Genomic DNA, 17104 nt, shown 5'->3' on the forward strand with positions numbered 1-17104 from the left:
AGGAATGGAGGACTGTGCTACTGCAAGTAGACAATCATCAGTGACTTGAAGTTTCTTGGAAATCTCTTCTTGAGAGGCAATCTGAGTAGGCTAAGCAATTTTAGCTCCAATATCAACATTAAGAATCTTGCATTGATTAGCAATTTGTTGAGCAGAGGTTTTGTTCAGAGCCTTTTTAAGATCAAAGTTATAGGGTTCTACCTGTTGGATTTTCAGAGGGGATTTGTCATAAGCCTTGACAACTTCTTTTTCAAGGTTGAGGAAGGCATTAGTAATTGGGAATTCTGGCAGAAAGTCATCAATTGGACTCTTATTTCCCTGAATGGAATGAATGTTAGGAGTTGAGTGTAAAGCCTCAAGAGGATTGAAGTTTTTCATGTTAGAGCCAATGACAATGAAAGTGTTGGGAAGAGTGTTTTTGTTTTTGCTGGGAAGAAGGGTTTGTTTAGTGGCAGCATCCGAAATTTCTAAGAATGTCTGATCGGAATTGGTGTCAGAATTAGAGGAAGGAGGAGTTGGAGGCCTTTGCTGTTTTTGAGCAGCCTTTGATAAATTTTCAATAACAGCTGGAAGCTTTACCTTAAGCCCGGTTGATTTTGGATTGATGACGATAAATGAGACCTTTTGGGGATAACATCAGAAGAGGTCCTTTGGGTAATAGGTTCTCAAGAAGGCTTCGGCTTCTTTGGAGTGGTTTTAGAAGAAGTCTTATACTTTTCCGAAAAGGGCTCATCAGCAGACTTGTCTTTATGGTTGGAAGCTCTTTTGTTAGAAGTGATGGGCTTGGTATTTTCAGAGGCTTTATGGGGCTTTGATTCACAAGATTTTGTTTCAAAGGCTTGCTTTGTGGAGGATTTGGATTTAGGAACATCAGGGGTTGTTGGTTAGAGGTTTTGGTTTTAGAAGGTCTTCTAACCTTTTTGGTCTTAGCAGCTTCTGAGGCCTTTTCAGAGCCTTTCTTGCTTGTCCTGGACTTAAAAGATTTTGACGGCTTCAATGCCTCAATATGAATAGCTTTGTATGGTTTGTCGCATTCTAATCCAAACATGATTTTTCATTGATAATAGAGCCTTTTTAGTAATGGCATCCTTCAGGAATATCGATCTTCTAATCTTTAATAATCAGGGTGATGAGGGAATCATAGATCAGTTGAGTGAGGGTCTTATTCATGGTAGAGATCAGAAGAATAGGAAGGACATTATGGTTGAATGCTATGTATGACTTGGTAAAGTTTATCTTTTGTCCTAAGGCTGATTCGTAATCTCTGAGGCGGTTCTGAAAAACATCACATTCTACCTGATTAGCCTTGAAGAATAGATAACTGTCGTCTACGAAGAACAAATGAGAGATAACAGGAGCTTGCCGGGCCACACGACATTCATGGATCAGTCCATGAGACTCAAGATTCGAAAGAGTGGTTGAAAGGCCCTCCTCACAAATAAGTAATACATAGGGAGAGATGGCGTCACCTTGCTTGAGTCCCCGTTGAGGTACAATTAGCCCAATTCGATGATTGCCACAAAGAATATGGCATCTGGCCTTGCTGACACACTGCATAATCAACTGAATCCATCTGTTATCAAAACCAAGTTTCTTCATCATCTTACTCAAGAACCCTCATTCCACTAGATCATACGCCTTTGGCATATCCAACTTTAAAGAAGCATATCCCGCTTTCCCTTGAGCTTTCTGGTGCAGAAAGTGATTAACTTCAAAGGGTAACGTAATATTGTCTGAGATCAACTGACTATGGATAAAGGCATTTTGATACTCTGAGATAGTCATATGAAGAACTTACTTTAACCAGTTGGCAGCGTTTTGGAAACAATTTTGTAAATCACATTGCATAAGGGAATGGGTCTGAGATTCGCAACTTGGTCGAGTTTTGATTTCTTTGGAGTCAAAGTGATATTGGAATCATTTATCTCATCCGGAAAAACACATGTATTCAGCCATAATAGACAACAGTTGGACACTTTCTTCCTGACTATGTCCTAGAATTTCTGAAACTTTTATCTAGGTTCATAGAAAACACTGCTTGTTTTATCTAATCCACTGTAAACGACTTGAGGAGCATCTCGTTATCAATAGGCCAAGCTTAAAAGAAACATTGCTTAAATTACTATCGACATCAATGTCATTAGTTGTAAAAATCGAATTAAAGTAATTGAACAGGAGTAAACCTGAGTTCCAACTGCCATTGTCATCTCAAAGCTTAAGGGTTTGAATTTTTTTCTTTCTGTTCGATACCATCATATGGAAGTATTTTGAATTTGAGTCGCTGGCTTAAAGACATGTTTAGAACTTTGGCGCCAATAGATTTCTTTTTGAAGGAGGACGACATTGAGCTTATCTCGAGCTTCTAAGACGAGATTGTGAGTGGATGTCAATCCTGCGTTTCAATTGTTTTATTGTAGCCCGACACTCTTGTATCTACTCTTTGAAGAAGTTGCAAAGATGTTCGCCCCACAAGAATAACGACCCACCATAGGTCTGCAAATTGCTAATTAGATCAGTACCTGAGTAAGAATTTCATCCCGTTGTTACTTGTTTACGAAAACATTCCTCACACAACCAAACATCCCATCCCGTTACTTGTTTACGAAAACATTCCTCACACAACCAAACATTCTCTATGAATCAAGTTTTGTTTGAAAATCTATGATTATATATTTACGTCAGTGAAAACTATCTACATGATTTGTCGTTTATCCTTGTTCTAATATTGTGAAGAAATAATATGTTTTGCTGAAAGGACATGAGATTGAAAGTTATATTTTGGTGTTGTTTTGTTTTCAAGTAAGAAATATTTTGTTCTTGCACTGTGCCTTTTATAAATGAGTCGGAAGGCTGTTCCATAAAGACTCACTCTATTGTAATTGGTTTTTAATCCATTTAAAACATAAATAACATGCCATAATGTAACTCAATAAAAAAACTCGTAATGAATTTAAATTCAAGATTGAAATAGAGTTGCGCGACCCCGTCCTGTCTCTCCGGCCCGTTATGGCATTTAATAATTTTATCAATTGTCATATATTGTTATGAGTGTGGATCTCTACATTTGATGCAATAGACACGAGATCCAAGGTGCTCAACTTCAAGTCCTGCAATCTCACACCCATTGAAGAACATAGATTCATCCTCCTTTCCGATCCTACGTCTCCAGCTCATTAAAAATGCTGGTCTAGGCAATTCCATGCATGTTCCTGCCACCATCAGCTTCTCAAATAAGCAACATCTTCACTATAATTTAATTTTGCCTTAAAGATTCAAGACCATATTACCTCCATTCCCTTCACTTGCTGGAACTAGTTTGGCATTATTTGGCTTGTATGATTTCAGGAGAAATGAGAGAGATTTTATCAAATTTGCATACTGTTTCACATCTGCAAGTGTCAATTTACAAAATGATTAGGGAAAATACATGAAATAACCATACGGAACTCTTCCTTATTACAGAACCAGCATCTACAGCCCAAGGGAATGTGTCACGTATGATATAGCATCATCCATCATGGGTCCTTCAATTTGGCCCCTCAACTTGCTTCGCATGATCAATTTACCCTAAAATGAAATTTAGTACGATTTGGCTCCTCCACTCCACTTGGAATTTTTTACAAACAAATCAATCTAAAATGTCACGTGTCTCAAACAACGAATCACATAGTGACACATTTCGTTTTGTACTACCTTGTCAAGGAAAAAGTCAAGTTAAGGGACCAAACTGACACATTTTTTTATTTAGGGGCAAAAATAACCGATGAAGGGCGAATTTGACCCTTTATCTCATCCACCATACCATCTACACTCAAGAGGAAAGGTCAAGCTCGTACGTGAATAAATAACCAGAAGAAATCCTTCAAATACTCCCGCACATATAGATGCTTGCATCAAGAGTGCATGTGAGATTTCATGGGTAGGATCCACTATTGATGTAAAGATAGCAACAACACAATTGGCTACTAAATGCTACCAGCTTTTAGGACAAGCATGTTCTTCGCACATGCTTGCAATTTTACTTGATGGATGCTTTGGCCTATTCAGCCAAACTCAGCCACTTGCAAACGCTAAATCAAGTTGCAAATTAGGTTGAACTACCCAAGAATTTAAGTACAGAAAAACCGACCAAAACCTAATTTGAGCCAAACTGTGCACTGAGTACTAGTTCAAAGGTGAAGTGTAAGTACAGCAGAAAACTTACACAGTAAGATATCACTGGCTATAACCAGGTCCCAATCAGGATCAGCTGTTGGAAAGGTATCACCCCATGAATCTGAAAACAATGGCACTCTAGTTTAACATATTTCAATAAAGACAAAGAATATGAGAACAAAAGAAGAAGAAAGAAAGAGTAGAGAAAAAATAAAATCTCTAGCTCTATGAGCCAATAATCATGATTCTTTCAAGAAAAACAATAGAGAACCAAAGGGCATGTATCATTCACTATCTTTAATTGAACATATTATCAGTTGGAACTTCATTGACGATTTTCATTTGTTCAAGATAAAGAAGTGCCCCTAATGACATATCAGAATACAAATAAATGTAGCAATTGCTCCTACATAGCTAAGTAGTGTCTAACCTAGGCGACTCACGTTTTATGTGAGGAAGGACGGGTGTGGTTCCATTAGCCCTGCAGTTTTGAGCTATATTCTCTTCAATTTCCTCATCATTATAGTCTGATGTAGTGATATCAAGATTGAACGATTTGTGAAGAAAAATAGCCAAAGCTCCTGTGCCACTACCATACCATTTGAATAAAAATGTTTTACATCAGCACTCACTTAAAATAAAATAGAACAGTATCCACAAGCCAAGTAAGTAGTAACCTATAGCTACATAGGCAAGGGGCAAAAACTAAAGTAGAGGGGGCAAACAAATGCATAAAAGTTGAAGTAGAGAGGCTCAAAAATGACAAATTATGCTAAGTACATGGGGTAAAATCTAGCTTTTACCGGCAATAGGGGAAAGAAACAGAATAGAAAAATGAAGTCATCCCTAGCTCAGCTTAGGGAAAAAGTAATTGTAACGAACGAGAATGATACTAGTATGTACCTGCCCAATTCAATGCAACGACGTCCCTCTATTAGTGACTTATGCTTAACTAACCATTCTGCAAATGCAAATGTCCCCGGCCAAAGTAAATTAACATTCAATTGGTGAAAACAAAATTCTCTAATAACCAACTCCTGCAATGCAAAGATCAAAGCACAATTATTCAAGATAAGTAAAATTAAAATTCAAAATCTAATTCCTACCCTATGTTGCTGTATCAGAACAAACTTAATCCCTCGAATTTTAACAATCAATAGCACAGTAGAGAGTTCCAAATACCATTCCAGGAAAGGTGTGTCTCCTCGCTGTATAGCTCTGTTGGGTGTCCTTAGTTTCCTCGTCTGAATGCCCAAAACAAGAAAATCAGAAAATCAGAAACTAAAGCAGATCGAGAATAGTTGAAAGAAAAAGCAATGAGTACCAGTAGCGGCTTCATCATCGGCGAAGAGTAAGGACGACGAGAAAAGAGCTATGTCCATATACGAAAACCAGGCGGAGAGGGAGAAGGTTAAAGATGGCCTGTATGTATTGAAAAAGAGACTGGAAATTGATACTAGTAATTTATGTTGTGCTAGCCGAAAGGACTAACATTATCAATTAACTGGACCATCCAAATGGCCTAGCCTTCACCATCGGTCTGATTCAGCCCGTTTTCGGTTCAATAACATGAAAAATTTACCCAAAATGTTCAATTTTTTAAGTTAAAGAATTTCTTTATTTATTTTTGTGGTAGTTTTTTAAGTTATATATTTTTTATTAGTTAATTAGAAATTTACTCTCTTTAACTTTGTTTTATTTCAAGAATACCATTTTTTTTATCTTTTATCTTTTTATCGTGTTTTGTGTCATCGTGTTCCCAATTTTTTTTATTCAATTTTACTGTTAGAATTCTCTCTTATATTTTCCTTCATTTTGTATTTTATTTTTTTGTAACGGGAAAGAAATATATTGTAATTTTTAGAGGTAATGTTAAGCTAAATTATGTTGTTTAGCAATCCTAATTTTGTGTTGATGAGAGTGATGTTAATAGTTGTAGGCAGGGACAGATCTACAGTGGGGGCAATGGGGGCACTTGCCCCCACTTAGATCTGGAAACAAAAAATATTCCATGTATATTTTTTGCAGTTTTGATTTTGCCCCCATTGATGTCGCAGGCGCAACTGATGTTGGAGGAAGGCTGTAGTTCTAAGGAAGAAGATGAATAGGTTAGGTTTTTTTGTAATTTTTCTGTCATTTATTTTACACAAAACGACGTCGTTCCACTTAAGTGGAACGGCGTCGTTTTCTGTAAAAGAAATCAGAAAAAGAAAAATTACAAAACAACCCCTTAATCGATTTCCTCAGTCTGTCATTAGCGTGAACTCATCTGCTCTAAATCCCTAAATCTCACCTCAAGCCCTAACCTCTCAACCTTTCCCTCAATTTCGAATTCCCAAACTCCTTATCTGCTCTTCTCTCTCAATCTCCTAACTAGGGGTGCAAGCGAGCCAGGGTGGTTTGCAAACTGTCCGAGCTCGGCTCGGTCCAAGCTCGGCTTTATCCAAGCTCGGTCAAAGCTCGATTCGATAGAGCTCGGTTCGAGTTCGGGATCGGCTCGAAACATTCATGAGCCAAGCCGAGTTTCCTTAGGTTCGGCTCAAAAGCTCGTGAGCGGGCTCGATTGATTTTTTAACTACTATATATATTTTAATAATGAATTTATAATGTAAAAAAATAATTCTTTGATTAATACTAAAAAAAATAAAAACACATGTAATCTATATTAGTAAAAAAACGTTTAAATAGAAGTGGCCCAATTTATAATTAGGGTCCATTAGCTTGGATTAAGGCCCAAGCAGATCTTTCCTCTATGTTATTGGCCCAAATGAATCGTTTTGAACAATAAATAAAAATTTCATAAACCTAATTAACATACAACAGTATTCTTCTCACGCCACCCACACCACGCCGATTTTCTCTGTTCTCATTCTCTATATCTAAATACATACAGCCAGGGGCGGAACCAGGGGCAACCGGCCGGGGGGAATTTTTTTTTTTTTTTCATATCAAAACGACGTGGTTTTGGTCATGAGCAAAACGAGGTCGTTTTGATTTTAATGAAAATAAATCAGAGCTAAAAGGCACAGCACAGCACAGCAGCTAAATTAATACCCAAATCCCTAATTCAGAAGAGGAGAGTAACGAACGTAGACGATATCGCACACCGCCGGCTCAACTCAAGGGAATCGCACAAGACAAGAGGAGAGGAGCAGCCAGTCTCCACCGCCGGCCACCAGTCAGTCAGTCGCTGCTTGCTTGCTAGTCTTCACCGCCGGCCACCGTTCAGTTCAGTCGCTGCACTGCACAAAACGCAAAACGCAGAGGGAAAAAAACGCAGGTGATTTTCGCTTATCTTTTTTGTGCCTTTGTTGAGATGCCTATATTTGTTTGGTTTGAGATGCACCTATGAGTTTGTTCACTGTGTGTTGGCTTGATTTTTGGTTGTAATTATTGGATGGCTTTGCTGCGTTTTTGGTTTTACTGCGTTTTTGGTTGATTTATATGATGAAATGAGATTTAAAAAAAAGGAAGAGTAGTGATAGAATAATGATATGTATATATGTATGAATGGATTAGAAATATATTAACCTTGCTCTTTGATTGATTGAATGCTTGCTTATTACAATTTTGTAAGGACTCCTTCACTCCTTACAGTGAAGCTTTTCAGTGATGGAGTTTTTTTTTACCAAATTCCTATTGAAATTGGGATTGAAATTTCTATTAGTTGAAATTACTCTCATTTGAATTGCTGTTAGTTTAATTACTGTTTGTATTTATTTGAATTGGGATTGAAATTGCTGTTATTTGAATTACTGTTTGTATTTAGTTGAATTGGGATTGAAATTGTTGTTAGTTGAATTGCTATCACTTGCATATTGGTCTTTTCAGAATGGACAAATTCATAACTAAAAGACGTTTCGAATTTTTTTTTGACGTTTTGATTTTTTTTTGCTGATATATTTTAGCCCTGGGTCATCCGGGTCCGCCACTGCATACAGCCACCCAATCTCAGCTTTATCTCTCTGCTGCCGGCAACCAATATCAGCTCTCTCTCCTTGCCGTCGATCTAGGAAGAAGGCTCTCTCTCTACCATGACAGGTTTGTTTTTTTGCTTGACGAGCTTCGAGCTAAAGCCGCTCGACGAGCTTCGAGCTCGAGCCGCTCGTCGAACCGCTCGACGAGCTCGAGCCGAACCCATATCGAGCTCGAGCCGAGCTCTAAAATGCCAAGCTCGACGAGCTTTGAGCTCGAGCCGAGCCGGATCTCAACATGTCTCGAGCCGAGCCGAGCCGAGCCTGCCCCTGTTCGGTCTCGGTTCGGCTCGAGTTCACCCCTACTCCTAACCTCTCAATCTCTCCCTCAATTTCAAATTCCCCAACCCAAACTCTTAATCTGCTCTTCTCTCCCACTCTCTGCCGTCGTCATCGTTTGCCCGTTTGTCTCTCCCTCCTTCAATTTGAACTTCAAGAACAAATTTTTTACAAATCTCGAACCAGTAGGAACAAAACGAAGGTTGAATTGAACGACTTTTTCATTGCTTTTTATGGTTTGGGTTATGAATTATTTTGCTTGCTGATGAATTACAAATTTCGAACACTTCTTATTGTTTGCTGGTGAATTATGGTTTGCTGATGAATTTTAACTTGGGTTATAAATTATGGCTTGCTGATGAATTATGTTTTCATGGTTTGCTGGTGGTTTATGAAATATGGTTTGGGTTATGAATTATTTTGCTTGTTCATGAACTATTGTTTGCAAAAAGGTGTAATTCTTATGAACTTGTGTTTTTTCTGTAATTTTGGTGTTTGCTTATTTGCCGGTTATTATAATTTAGTACAAAAATACCTATAATGTTTAGAGACATGAGCAATTGTTTGGTACTTTGAAGCAATCTAACATTTAGTAATGGGATAAGGTGCAAAAGACAAGAACAATTTTACCCCTAACGTCTAAAATGATGCAATTTAACCTCTAACGTTGACAGCCAAAAGCAATTTTATCCCTGACGTTGTCAAGTTTGGGTCAATTTTAGAAATAATTCATCACACTGTCTTCTCGGTTATGAATCTTGTCATCTTAGCAAAAACATAAGATTAAACGTGAAAAAAAAGTTAAAAAAAAATTAAAATATATACTGTCTATTTTACGAATTGGACAAAAAAAATTCAAAATATTTCGCCGAATTAATAAATATATTAACCTCCAATTCTACTATATTATTAAATCACAAAAAATATGATTTTTTTTAAAACGAACTGATATGCAATTGGTACATAATAAGAAATAAAAAATTTGTGTTTTACAATAATGTGTGATATTTACCCGATTTGTCAATGGTAAAATTGCTCTTTGCTGCCAACTTTAGGAGTAAAATTGCATCATTTTAGACGTTAGGGCTAAAATTGCTTATTGTGGTAAAAGTTATGGGTATTTTTACACCTTATCCCTTTAGTAATTTGACAAAAGTTTGAAGCAATTGTTAGTTTGCCCCCACTATATATAAATCCTGGATCCGTCCCTGGTGAAGGCTAGGCCATTTGGATGGTCCAGTTAATTGATAATGTTAGTCCTTTCGGCTAGCCCAACATAAATTACTAGTATCAATTTCCAGTCTCTTTTTCAATACATACAGGCCATCTTTAACCTTCTCCCTCTCCGCCTGGTTTTCGTATATGGACATAGCTCTTTTCTCGCCGTCCTTACTCTTCGCCGATGATGAAGCCGCTACTGGTACTCATTGCTTTTTCTTTCAACTATTCTCGATCTGCTTTAGTTTCTGATTTTCTGATTTTCTTGTTTTGGGCATTCAGACGAGGAAACTAAGGACACCCAACAGAGCTATACAGCGAGGAGACACACCTTTCCTGGAATGGTATTTGGAACTCTCTACTGTGCTATTGATTGTTAAAATTCGAGGGATTAAGTTTGTTCTGATACAGCAACATAGGGTAGGAATTAGATTTTGAATTTTAATTTTACTTATCTTGAATAATTGTGCTTTGATCTTTGCATTGCAGGAGTTGGTTATTAGAGAATTTTGTTTTCACCAATTGAATGCTAATTTACTTTGGCCGGGGACATTTGCATTTGCAGAATGGTTAGTTAAGCATAAGTCACTAATAGAGGGACGCCGTTGCATTGAATTGGGCAGGTACATACTAGTATCATTCTCGTTCGTTACAATTACTTTTTCCCTAAGCTGAGCTAGGGATGACTTCATTTTTCTATTCTGTTTCTTTCCCCTATTGCCGGTAAAAGCTAGATTTTACCCCATGTACTTAGCATAATTTGTCATTTTTGAGCCTCTCTACTTCAACTTTTATGCATTTGTTTGCCCCCTCTACTTTAGTTTTTGCCCCTTGCCTATGTAGCTATAGGTTACTACTTACTTGGCTTGTGGATACTGTTCTATTTTATTTTAAGTGAGTGCTGATGTAAAACATTTTTATTCAAATGGTATGGTAGTGGCACAGGAGCTTTGGCTATTTTTCTTCACAAATCGTTCAATCTTGATATCACTACATCAGACTATAATGATGAGGAAATTGAAGAGAATATAGCTCAAAACTGCAGGGCTAATGGAACCACACCCGTCCTTCCTCACATAAAACGTGAGTCGCCTAGGTTAGACACTACTTAGCTATGTAGGAGCAATTGCTACATTTATTTGTATTCTGATATGTCATTAGGGGCACTTCTTTATCTTGAACAAATGAAAATCGTCAATGAAGTTCCAACTGATAATATGTTCAATTAAAGATAGTGAATGATACATGCCCTTTGGTTCTCTATTGTTTTTCTTGAAAGAATCATGATTATTGGCTCATAGAGCTAGAGATTTTATTTTTTCTCTACTCTTTCTTTCTTCTTCTTTTGTTCTCATATTCTTTGTCTTTATTGAAATATGTTAAACTAGAGTGCCATTGTTTTCAGATTCATGGGGTGATACCTTTCCAACAGCTGATCCTGATTGGGACCTGGTTATAGCCAGTGATATCTTACTGTGTAAGTTTTCTGCTGTACTTACACTTCACCTTTGAACTAGTACTCAGTGCACAGTTTGGCTCAAATTAGGTTTTGGTCGGTTTTTCTGTACTTAAATTCTTGGGTAGTTCAACCTAATTTGCAACTTGATTTAGCGTTTGCAAGTGGCTGAGTTTGGCTGAATAGGCCAAAGCATCCATCAAGTAAAATTGCAAGCATGTGCGAAGAACATGCTTGTCCTAAAAGCTGGTAGCATTTAGTAGCCAATTGTGTTGTTGCTATCTTTACATCAATAGTGGATCCTACCCATGAAATCTCACATGCACTCTTGATGCAAGCATCTATATGTGCGGGAGTATTTGAAGGATTTCTTCTGGTTATTTATTCACGTACGAGCTTGACCTTTCCTCTTGAGTGTAGATGGTATGGTGGATGAGATAAAGGGTCAAATTCGCCCTTCATCGGTTATTTTTGCCCCTAAATAAAAAAATGTGTCAGTTTGGTCCCTTAACTTGACTTTTTCCTTGACAAGGTAGTACAAAACGAAATGTGTCACTATGTGATTCGTTGTTTGAGACACGTGACATTTTAGATTGATTTGTTTGTAAAAAATTCCAAGTGGAGTGGAGGAGCCAAATCGTACTAAATTTCATTTTAGGGTAAATTGATCATGCGAAGCAAGTTGAGGGGCCAAATTGAAGGACCCATGATGGATGATGCTATATCATACGTGACACATTCCCTTGGGCTGTAGATGCTGGTTCTGTAATAAGGAAGAGTTCCGTATGGTTATTTCATGTATTTTCCCTAATCATTTTGTAAATTGACACTTGCAGATGTGAAACAGTATGCAAATTTGATAAAATCTCTCTCATTTCTCCTGAAATCATACAAGCCAAATAATGCCAAACTAGTTCCAGCAAGTGAAGGGAATGGAGGTAATATGGTCTTGAATCTTTAAGGCAAAATTAAATTATAGTGAAGATGTTGCTTATTTGAGAAGCTGATGGTGGCAGGAACATGCATGGAATTGCCTAGACCAGCATTTTTAATGAGCTGGAGACGTAGGATCGGAAAGGAGGATGAATCTATGTTCTTCAATGGGTGTGAGATTGCAGGACTTGAAGTTGAGCACCTTGGATCTCGTGTCTATTGCATCAAATGTAGAGATCCACACTCATAACAATATATGACAATTGATAAAATTATTAAATGCCATAACGGGCCGGAGAGACAGGACGGGGTCGCGCAACTCTATTTCAATCTTGAATTTAAATTCATTACGAGTTTTTTTATTGAGTTACATTATGGCATGTTATTTATGTTTTAAATGGATTAAAAACCAATTACAATAGAGTGAGTCTTTATGGAACAGCCTTCCGACTCATTTATAAAAGGCACAGTGCAAGAACAAAATATTTCTTACTTGAAAACAAAACAACACCAAAATATAACTTTCAATCTCATGTCCTTTCAGCAAAACATATTATTTCTTCACAATATTAGAACAAGGATAAACGACAAATCATGTAGATAGTTTTTACTGACGTAAATATATAATCGTAGATTTTCAAACAAAACTTGATTCATAGAGGATGTTTGGTTGTGTGAGGAATGTTTTCGTAAACAAGTAACGGGATGGGATGTTTGGTTGTGTGAGGAATGTTTTCGTAAACAAGTAACAACGGGATGAAATTCTTACTCAGGTACTGATCTAATTAGCAATTTGCAGACCTATGGTGGGTCGTTATTCTTGTGGGGCGAACATCTTTGCAACTTCTTCAAAGAGTAGATACAAGAGTGTCGGGCTACAATAAAACAATTGAAACGCAGGATTGACATCCACTCACAATCTCGTCTTAGAAGCTCGAGATAAGCTCAATGTCGTCCTCCTTCAAAAAGAAATCTATTGGCGCCAAAGTTCTAAACATGTCTTTAAGCCAGCGACTCAAATTCAAAATACTTCCATATGATGGTATCGAACAGAAAGAAAAAAATTCAAACCCTTAAGCTTTGAGATGACAATGGCAGTTGGAACTCAGGTTTACTCCTGTTCAATTACTTTAATTCGATTTTTACAACTAATGACATTGATGTCGATAGTAATTTAAGCAATGTTTCTTTTAAGCTTGGCCTATTGATAACGAGATGCTCCTCAAGTCGTTTACAGTGGATTAGATAAAACAAGCAGTGTTTTCTATGAACCTAGATAAAAGTTTCAGAAATTCTAGGACATAGTCAGGAAGAAAGTGTCCAACTGTTGTCTATTATGGCTGAATACATGTGTTTTTCCGGATGAGATAAATGATTCCAATATCACTTTGACTCCAAAGAAATCAAAACTCGACCAAGTTGCGAATCTCAGACCCATTCCCTTATGCAATGTGATTTACAAAATTGTTTCCAAACGCTGCCAACTGGTTAAAGTAAGTTCTTCATATGACTATCTCAGAGTATCAAAATGCCTTTATCCATAGTCAGTTGATCTCAGACAATATTACGTTACCCTTTGAAGTCAATCACTTTCTGCACCAGAAAGCTCAAGGGAAAGCGGGATATGCTTCTTTAAAGTTGGATATGCCAAAGGCGTATGATCTAGTGGAATGAGGGTTCTTGAGCAAGATGATGAAGAAACTTGGTTTTGATAACAGATGGATTCAGTTGATTATGCAGTGTGTCAGCAAGGCCAGATGCCATATTCTTTGTGGCAATCATCGAATTGGGCCAATTGTACCTTAAAGGGGACTCAAGCAAGGTGACGCCATCTCTCCCTATGTATTACTTATCTGTGAGGAGGGCCTTTCAACCACTCTTTCGAATCTTGAGTCTCGTGGACTGATCCATGAATGTCGTGTGGCCCGACAAGCTCCTGTTATCTCTCATTTGTTCTTCGTAGACGACAGTTATCTATTCTTCAAGGCTAATCAGGTAGAATGTGATGTTTTTCAGAACCGCCTCAGAGATTACGAATCAGCCTTAGGACAAAAGATAAACTTTACCAAGTCATACATAGCATTCAACCATAATGTCCTTCCTATTCTTCTGATCTCTACCATGAATAAGACCCTCACTCAACTGATCTATGACTCCCTCATCACCCTGATTATTAAAGATTAGAAGATCGATATTCCTGAAGGATGCCATTACTAAAAAGGCTCTATTATCAATGAAAAATCATGTTTGGATTAGAATGCGACAAACCATACAAAGCTATTCATATTGAGGCATTGAAGCCGTCGAAATCTTTTAAGTCCAGGACAAGCAAGAAAGGCTCTGAAAAGGCCTCAGAAGCTGCTAAGACCAAAAAGGTCAGAAGACCTTCTAAAACCAAAACCTCTAACCAACAACCCCTGATGTTCCTAAATCCAAATCCTCCACAAAGCAAGCCTTTGAAACAAAATCTTGTGAATCAAAGCCTCCTAAAACCTCTGAAAATACCAAGCTCATCACTTCTAACAAAAGAGCTTCCAACCATAAAGACAAGTCTGCTGATGAAGCCCTTTTCGAAAAAGTAGAAGACTTCTTCTAAAACCACTCCAAAGAAGCCGAAGCCTTCTTGAGAACCTATTACCCAAAGGACCTCTTCTGATGTTATCCCCAAAAGGTCTCATTTATCGTCATCAATCCAAAATCAATCGGGCTTAAGGTAAAGCTTCCAGCTGTTATTGAAAATTTATCAAAGGCTGCTCAAAAATAGCAAAGGCCTCCAACTCCTCCTTCCTCTAATTCTGACACCAATTCCGATCAGACATTCTTAGAAACTTCGGATGCTGCCACTAAACAAACCCTTCTTCCCAGCAAAAACAAAAACACTCTTCCCAACACTTTCATTGTCATTGGCTCTAACATGAAAAACTTCAATCCTCTTGAGGCTTTACACTCAACTCCTAACATTCATTCCATTCAGGGAAATAAGAGTCCAATTGATGACTTTCTGCCAGAATTCCCAATTACTAATGCCTTCCTCAACCTTGAAAAAGAAGTTGTCAAGGCTTATGACAAATCCCCTCTGAAAATCCAACAGGTAGAACCCTATAACTTTGATCTTAAAAAGGCTCTGAACAAAACCTCTGCTCAACAAATTGCTAATCAAGGCAAGATTCTTAATGTTGATATTGGAGCTAAAATTGCTCAGCCTACTCAGATTGCCTCTCAAGAAGAGATTTCCAAGAAACTTCAAGTCACTGCTGATTGTCTACTTGCAGTAGCACAGTCCTCCATTCCTCTCATCGTGCAGCCTCCCTAGACGACTGCTCATTCTTTCGAAGAAACAGCTATCCTTCTGAGTGAACTGGCTATCATCAAGAGCCTCCTCCATATTGTTGATGCACTCATTAGTCAATAAGGGATTCACATTTATGTTGTTTAAATGGCAACAATACAACTCAGTATGATCTCCCATATGGCTCATATGGAGTACTCCATAAAATTCATATCCACTAGAGATGCCATCACCAAAGATGTCCACAATAAGTTCACTTCTAAACTTTACACTATCAGCTGCAATATTCACGATCTTCATGAAGATATATGACAAGTTGTCGATGCACTTATGAGAGACTGAAGACAATTGTGCAGTACTGTCGGGACAATCAGAAAGCTGTTGAACTTCTGAATCAGAAGCTCACCATAATTTCTCAGCAACATAAGGCATTGGACATTTCTGATCAATATTCTCCAGAAGTATTCCCATTCTCTCACTACCTCTGCCTTCTGGAATTCAAAAGAACTTCAACTTCTTCTAATAGAGATGATCAAGCAAGACACTATTTCTCTTGAAGGCGTTCAAACTTTCTATGATATAAACGCTGGACTCATACAAAGTTTTGACAAACTTCAGAAGTTCACCATTCAATTAAATACTTGCCAATCCACATCCAATTTAGCTGATATTTCTTATCATCCCTGTTATAGAATAAGTCAATGTAATAAATGTAAGCATGGCTAAGTCAACTAAAGCATGCCTAAGTCAACTAAATCATTGTTAGAGGCTACTGTGGGCTTACTATGTCTCCTTGATTGAAGGAGAACCCTGTATATATATGTGTATTGTTCTTAAGTAAAATATATCAATGTAGTCCCTCAATCTACATGGTATCCCATGTATTCTAGTGTGTTACATGGTATCAGAGCCTAAGGTCTAAGGTTTCTGAATTCTTTTTTCTGGCAGTATTTCCAGAGTTGTGAAGTATTTCCTCAGTTGTGTTTCTGCAAGGTTCAATATTTTCTGGGTAGTATTTCCTAGGGTTCCATTTCTGTCAAGAGCTTGGGTCTCTTGAATACTCACTGTTGGGATGTCATTTTATCTCACCACCCTTTTGGTTCATCCTCTCTGCCTTTGATCGGCATTTCCTCACATTCCGGCCACCCTGTATCGTCGTCGCTGTAAGAAAAGTCCTCCTGACATGGGATTAGAGCCTTGTTTGGTCTCTGTTTTGGGTTTCTGGATTGAGATTCCAGAATTTGTCTTCGGCTTTATGAGGAGAATTTTTGGGTTTACATTTCTGGGCTGTTTCTTTCAGCATTGTTGTCTGCCTTGTGAGCAGAATTTCTCGGTTCTTCTTCCGCCGTCGTCGACTCTCTGTTTCCGACAAGGATTGTTGTCTGCTGTCGTCTTGTCATCTATCTTCCGCCTATCCGTTTTGTTCTTATGAGTTGCATCCCCCAGATTATGTTTTATATCCTGAAGTATCTTCAGTTTCTTATGTTTTATTTTGTTTTGAGTGGTATTGTCTTTAGACTATGTTATCTCTGTATGTAGCAAGCTGAGCATGATTAAAAGCCATGCTTCAGCTTGAGGGGGAGTGTTATAGAATAAGTCAATGTAATAAATGTAAGCATGGCTAAGTCAACTAAAGCATGCCTAAGTCAACTAAATCATTGTTAGAGGCTGTTGTGGGCTTACTATGTCTCCTTGATTGAAGGAGAACCCTGTATATATATGTGTATTGTTCTTAAGTAAAATATATCAATGTAGTCCCTCAATCTACATGGTATCCCATGTATTCTAGTGTGTTACAAT

The 17104-nt window shown here is 37.7% G+C and overlaps 2 protein-coding genes across 7 annotated transcripts; one reads left to right on the forward strand and one right to left on the reverse strand.

The window, feature by feature from the left end:
* Positions 1–2922: 2922 nt before the first annotated feature.
* LOC136219364 (protein N-terminal and lysine N-methyltransferase EFM7-like) lies at positions 2923–5552 on the reverse strand. Its single transcript, XM_066006750.1, has 7 exons — positions 5480–5552; positions 5338–5399; positions 5059–5192; positions 4599–4744; positions 4205–4276; positions 3288–3389; positions 2923–3209 (listed from the first exon to the last, which is right to left on the reverse strand). The coding sequence occupies exons 1-7, from the start codon at positions 5535–5537 to the stop codon at positions 3043–3045; spliced, it is 741 nt and encodes a 246-aa protein (XP_065862822.1). The 5' UTR covers positions 5538–5552; the 3' UTR covers positions 2923–3042.
* A 1638-nt stretch (positions 5553–7190) lies between these two features.
* LOC136219365 (protein N-terminal and lysine N-methyltransferase EFM7-like) lies at positions 7191–12385 on the forward strand. Of its 6 annotated transcripts, XM_066006752.1 has the most exons (9): positions 7191–7435; positions 8064–8196; positions 9731–9828; positions 9909–9970; positions 10116–10249; positions 10564–10709; positions 11032–11103; positions 11919–12020; positions 12099–12385. In XM_066006752.1, exons 3-9 carry the CDS (start codon positions 9771–9773, stop codon positions 12263–12265), a joined length of 741 nt encoding a protein of 246 aa, XP_065862824.1. In that variant the 5' UTR covers positions 7191–7435; positions 8064–8196; positions 9731–9770; the 3' UTR covers positions 12266–12385. The 6 variants fall into 6 exon arrangements, 4 of the variants coding, with proteins under 4 accessions (XP_065862824.1, XP_065862827.1, XP_065862825.1 ...); XM_066006755.1 differs by lacking the exon at positions 9731–9828; XM_066006753.1 differs by lacking the exon at positions 8064–8196.
* The last annotated feature ends 4719 nt before the right edge of the window (positions 12386–17104 follow it).

Source organism: Euphorbia lathyris, chromosome 2 (assembly GCF_963576675.1).
Source record: "Euphorbia lathyris chromosome 2, ddEupLath1.1, whole genome shotgun sequence".
NCBI classification, from domain to species: Eukaryota; Viridiplantae; Streptophyta; class Magnoliopsida; order Malpighiales; family Euphorbiaceae; genus Euphorbia; species Euphorbia lathyris.

What these genes read in the sequence shown, in the direction of transcription:
- LOC136219364 (XM_066006750.1), bottom strand. Translation starts at nt 5,537, where the DNA reads ATGGACATAGCTCTTTTCTCGTCGTCCTTACTCTTCGCCGATGATGAA. An exon ending in CGATGATGAAGCCGCTACTG is followed by an intron (nt 5,400 to 5,479) that starts GTACTCATTGCT and finishes TTGGGCATTCAG; the next exon opens with ACGAGGAAACTAAGGACACC. An exon ending in AGCAAGTGAAGGGAATGGAG is followed by an intron (nt 3,210 to 3,287) that starts GTAATATGGTCT and finishes TGATGGTGGCAG; the next exon opens with GAACATGCATGGAATTGCCT.
- LOC136219365 (XM_066006751.1), top strand. Translation starts at nt 8,321, where the DNA reads ATGCCAAGCTCGACGAGCTTTGAGCTCGAGCCGAGCCGGATCTCAACA. An exon ending in CCAGTAGGAACAAAACGAAG is followed by an intron (nt 8,611 to 9,730) that starts GTTGAATTGAAC and finishes CAATACATACAG; the next exon opens with GCCATCTTTAACCTTCTCCC. An exon ending in GACACACCTTTCCTGGAATG is followed by an intron (nt 9,971 to 10,115) that starts GTATTTGGAACT and finishes TTTGCATTGCAG; the next exon opens with GAGTTGGTTATTAGAGAATT.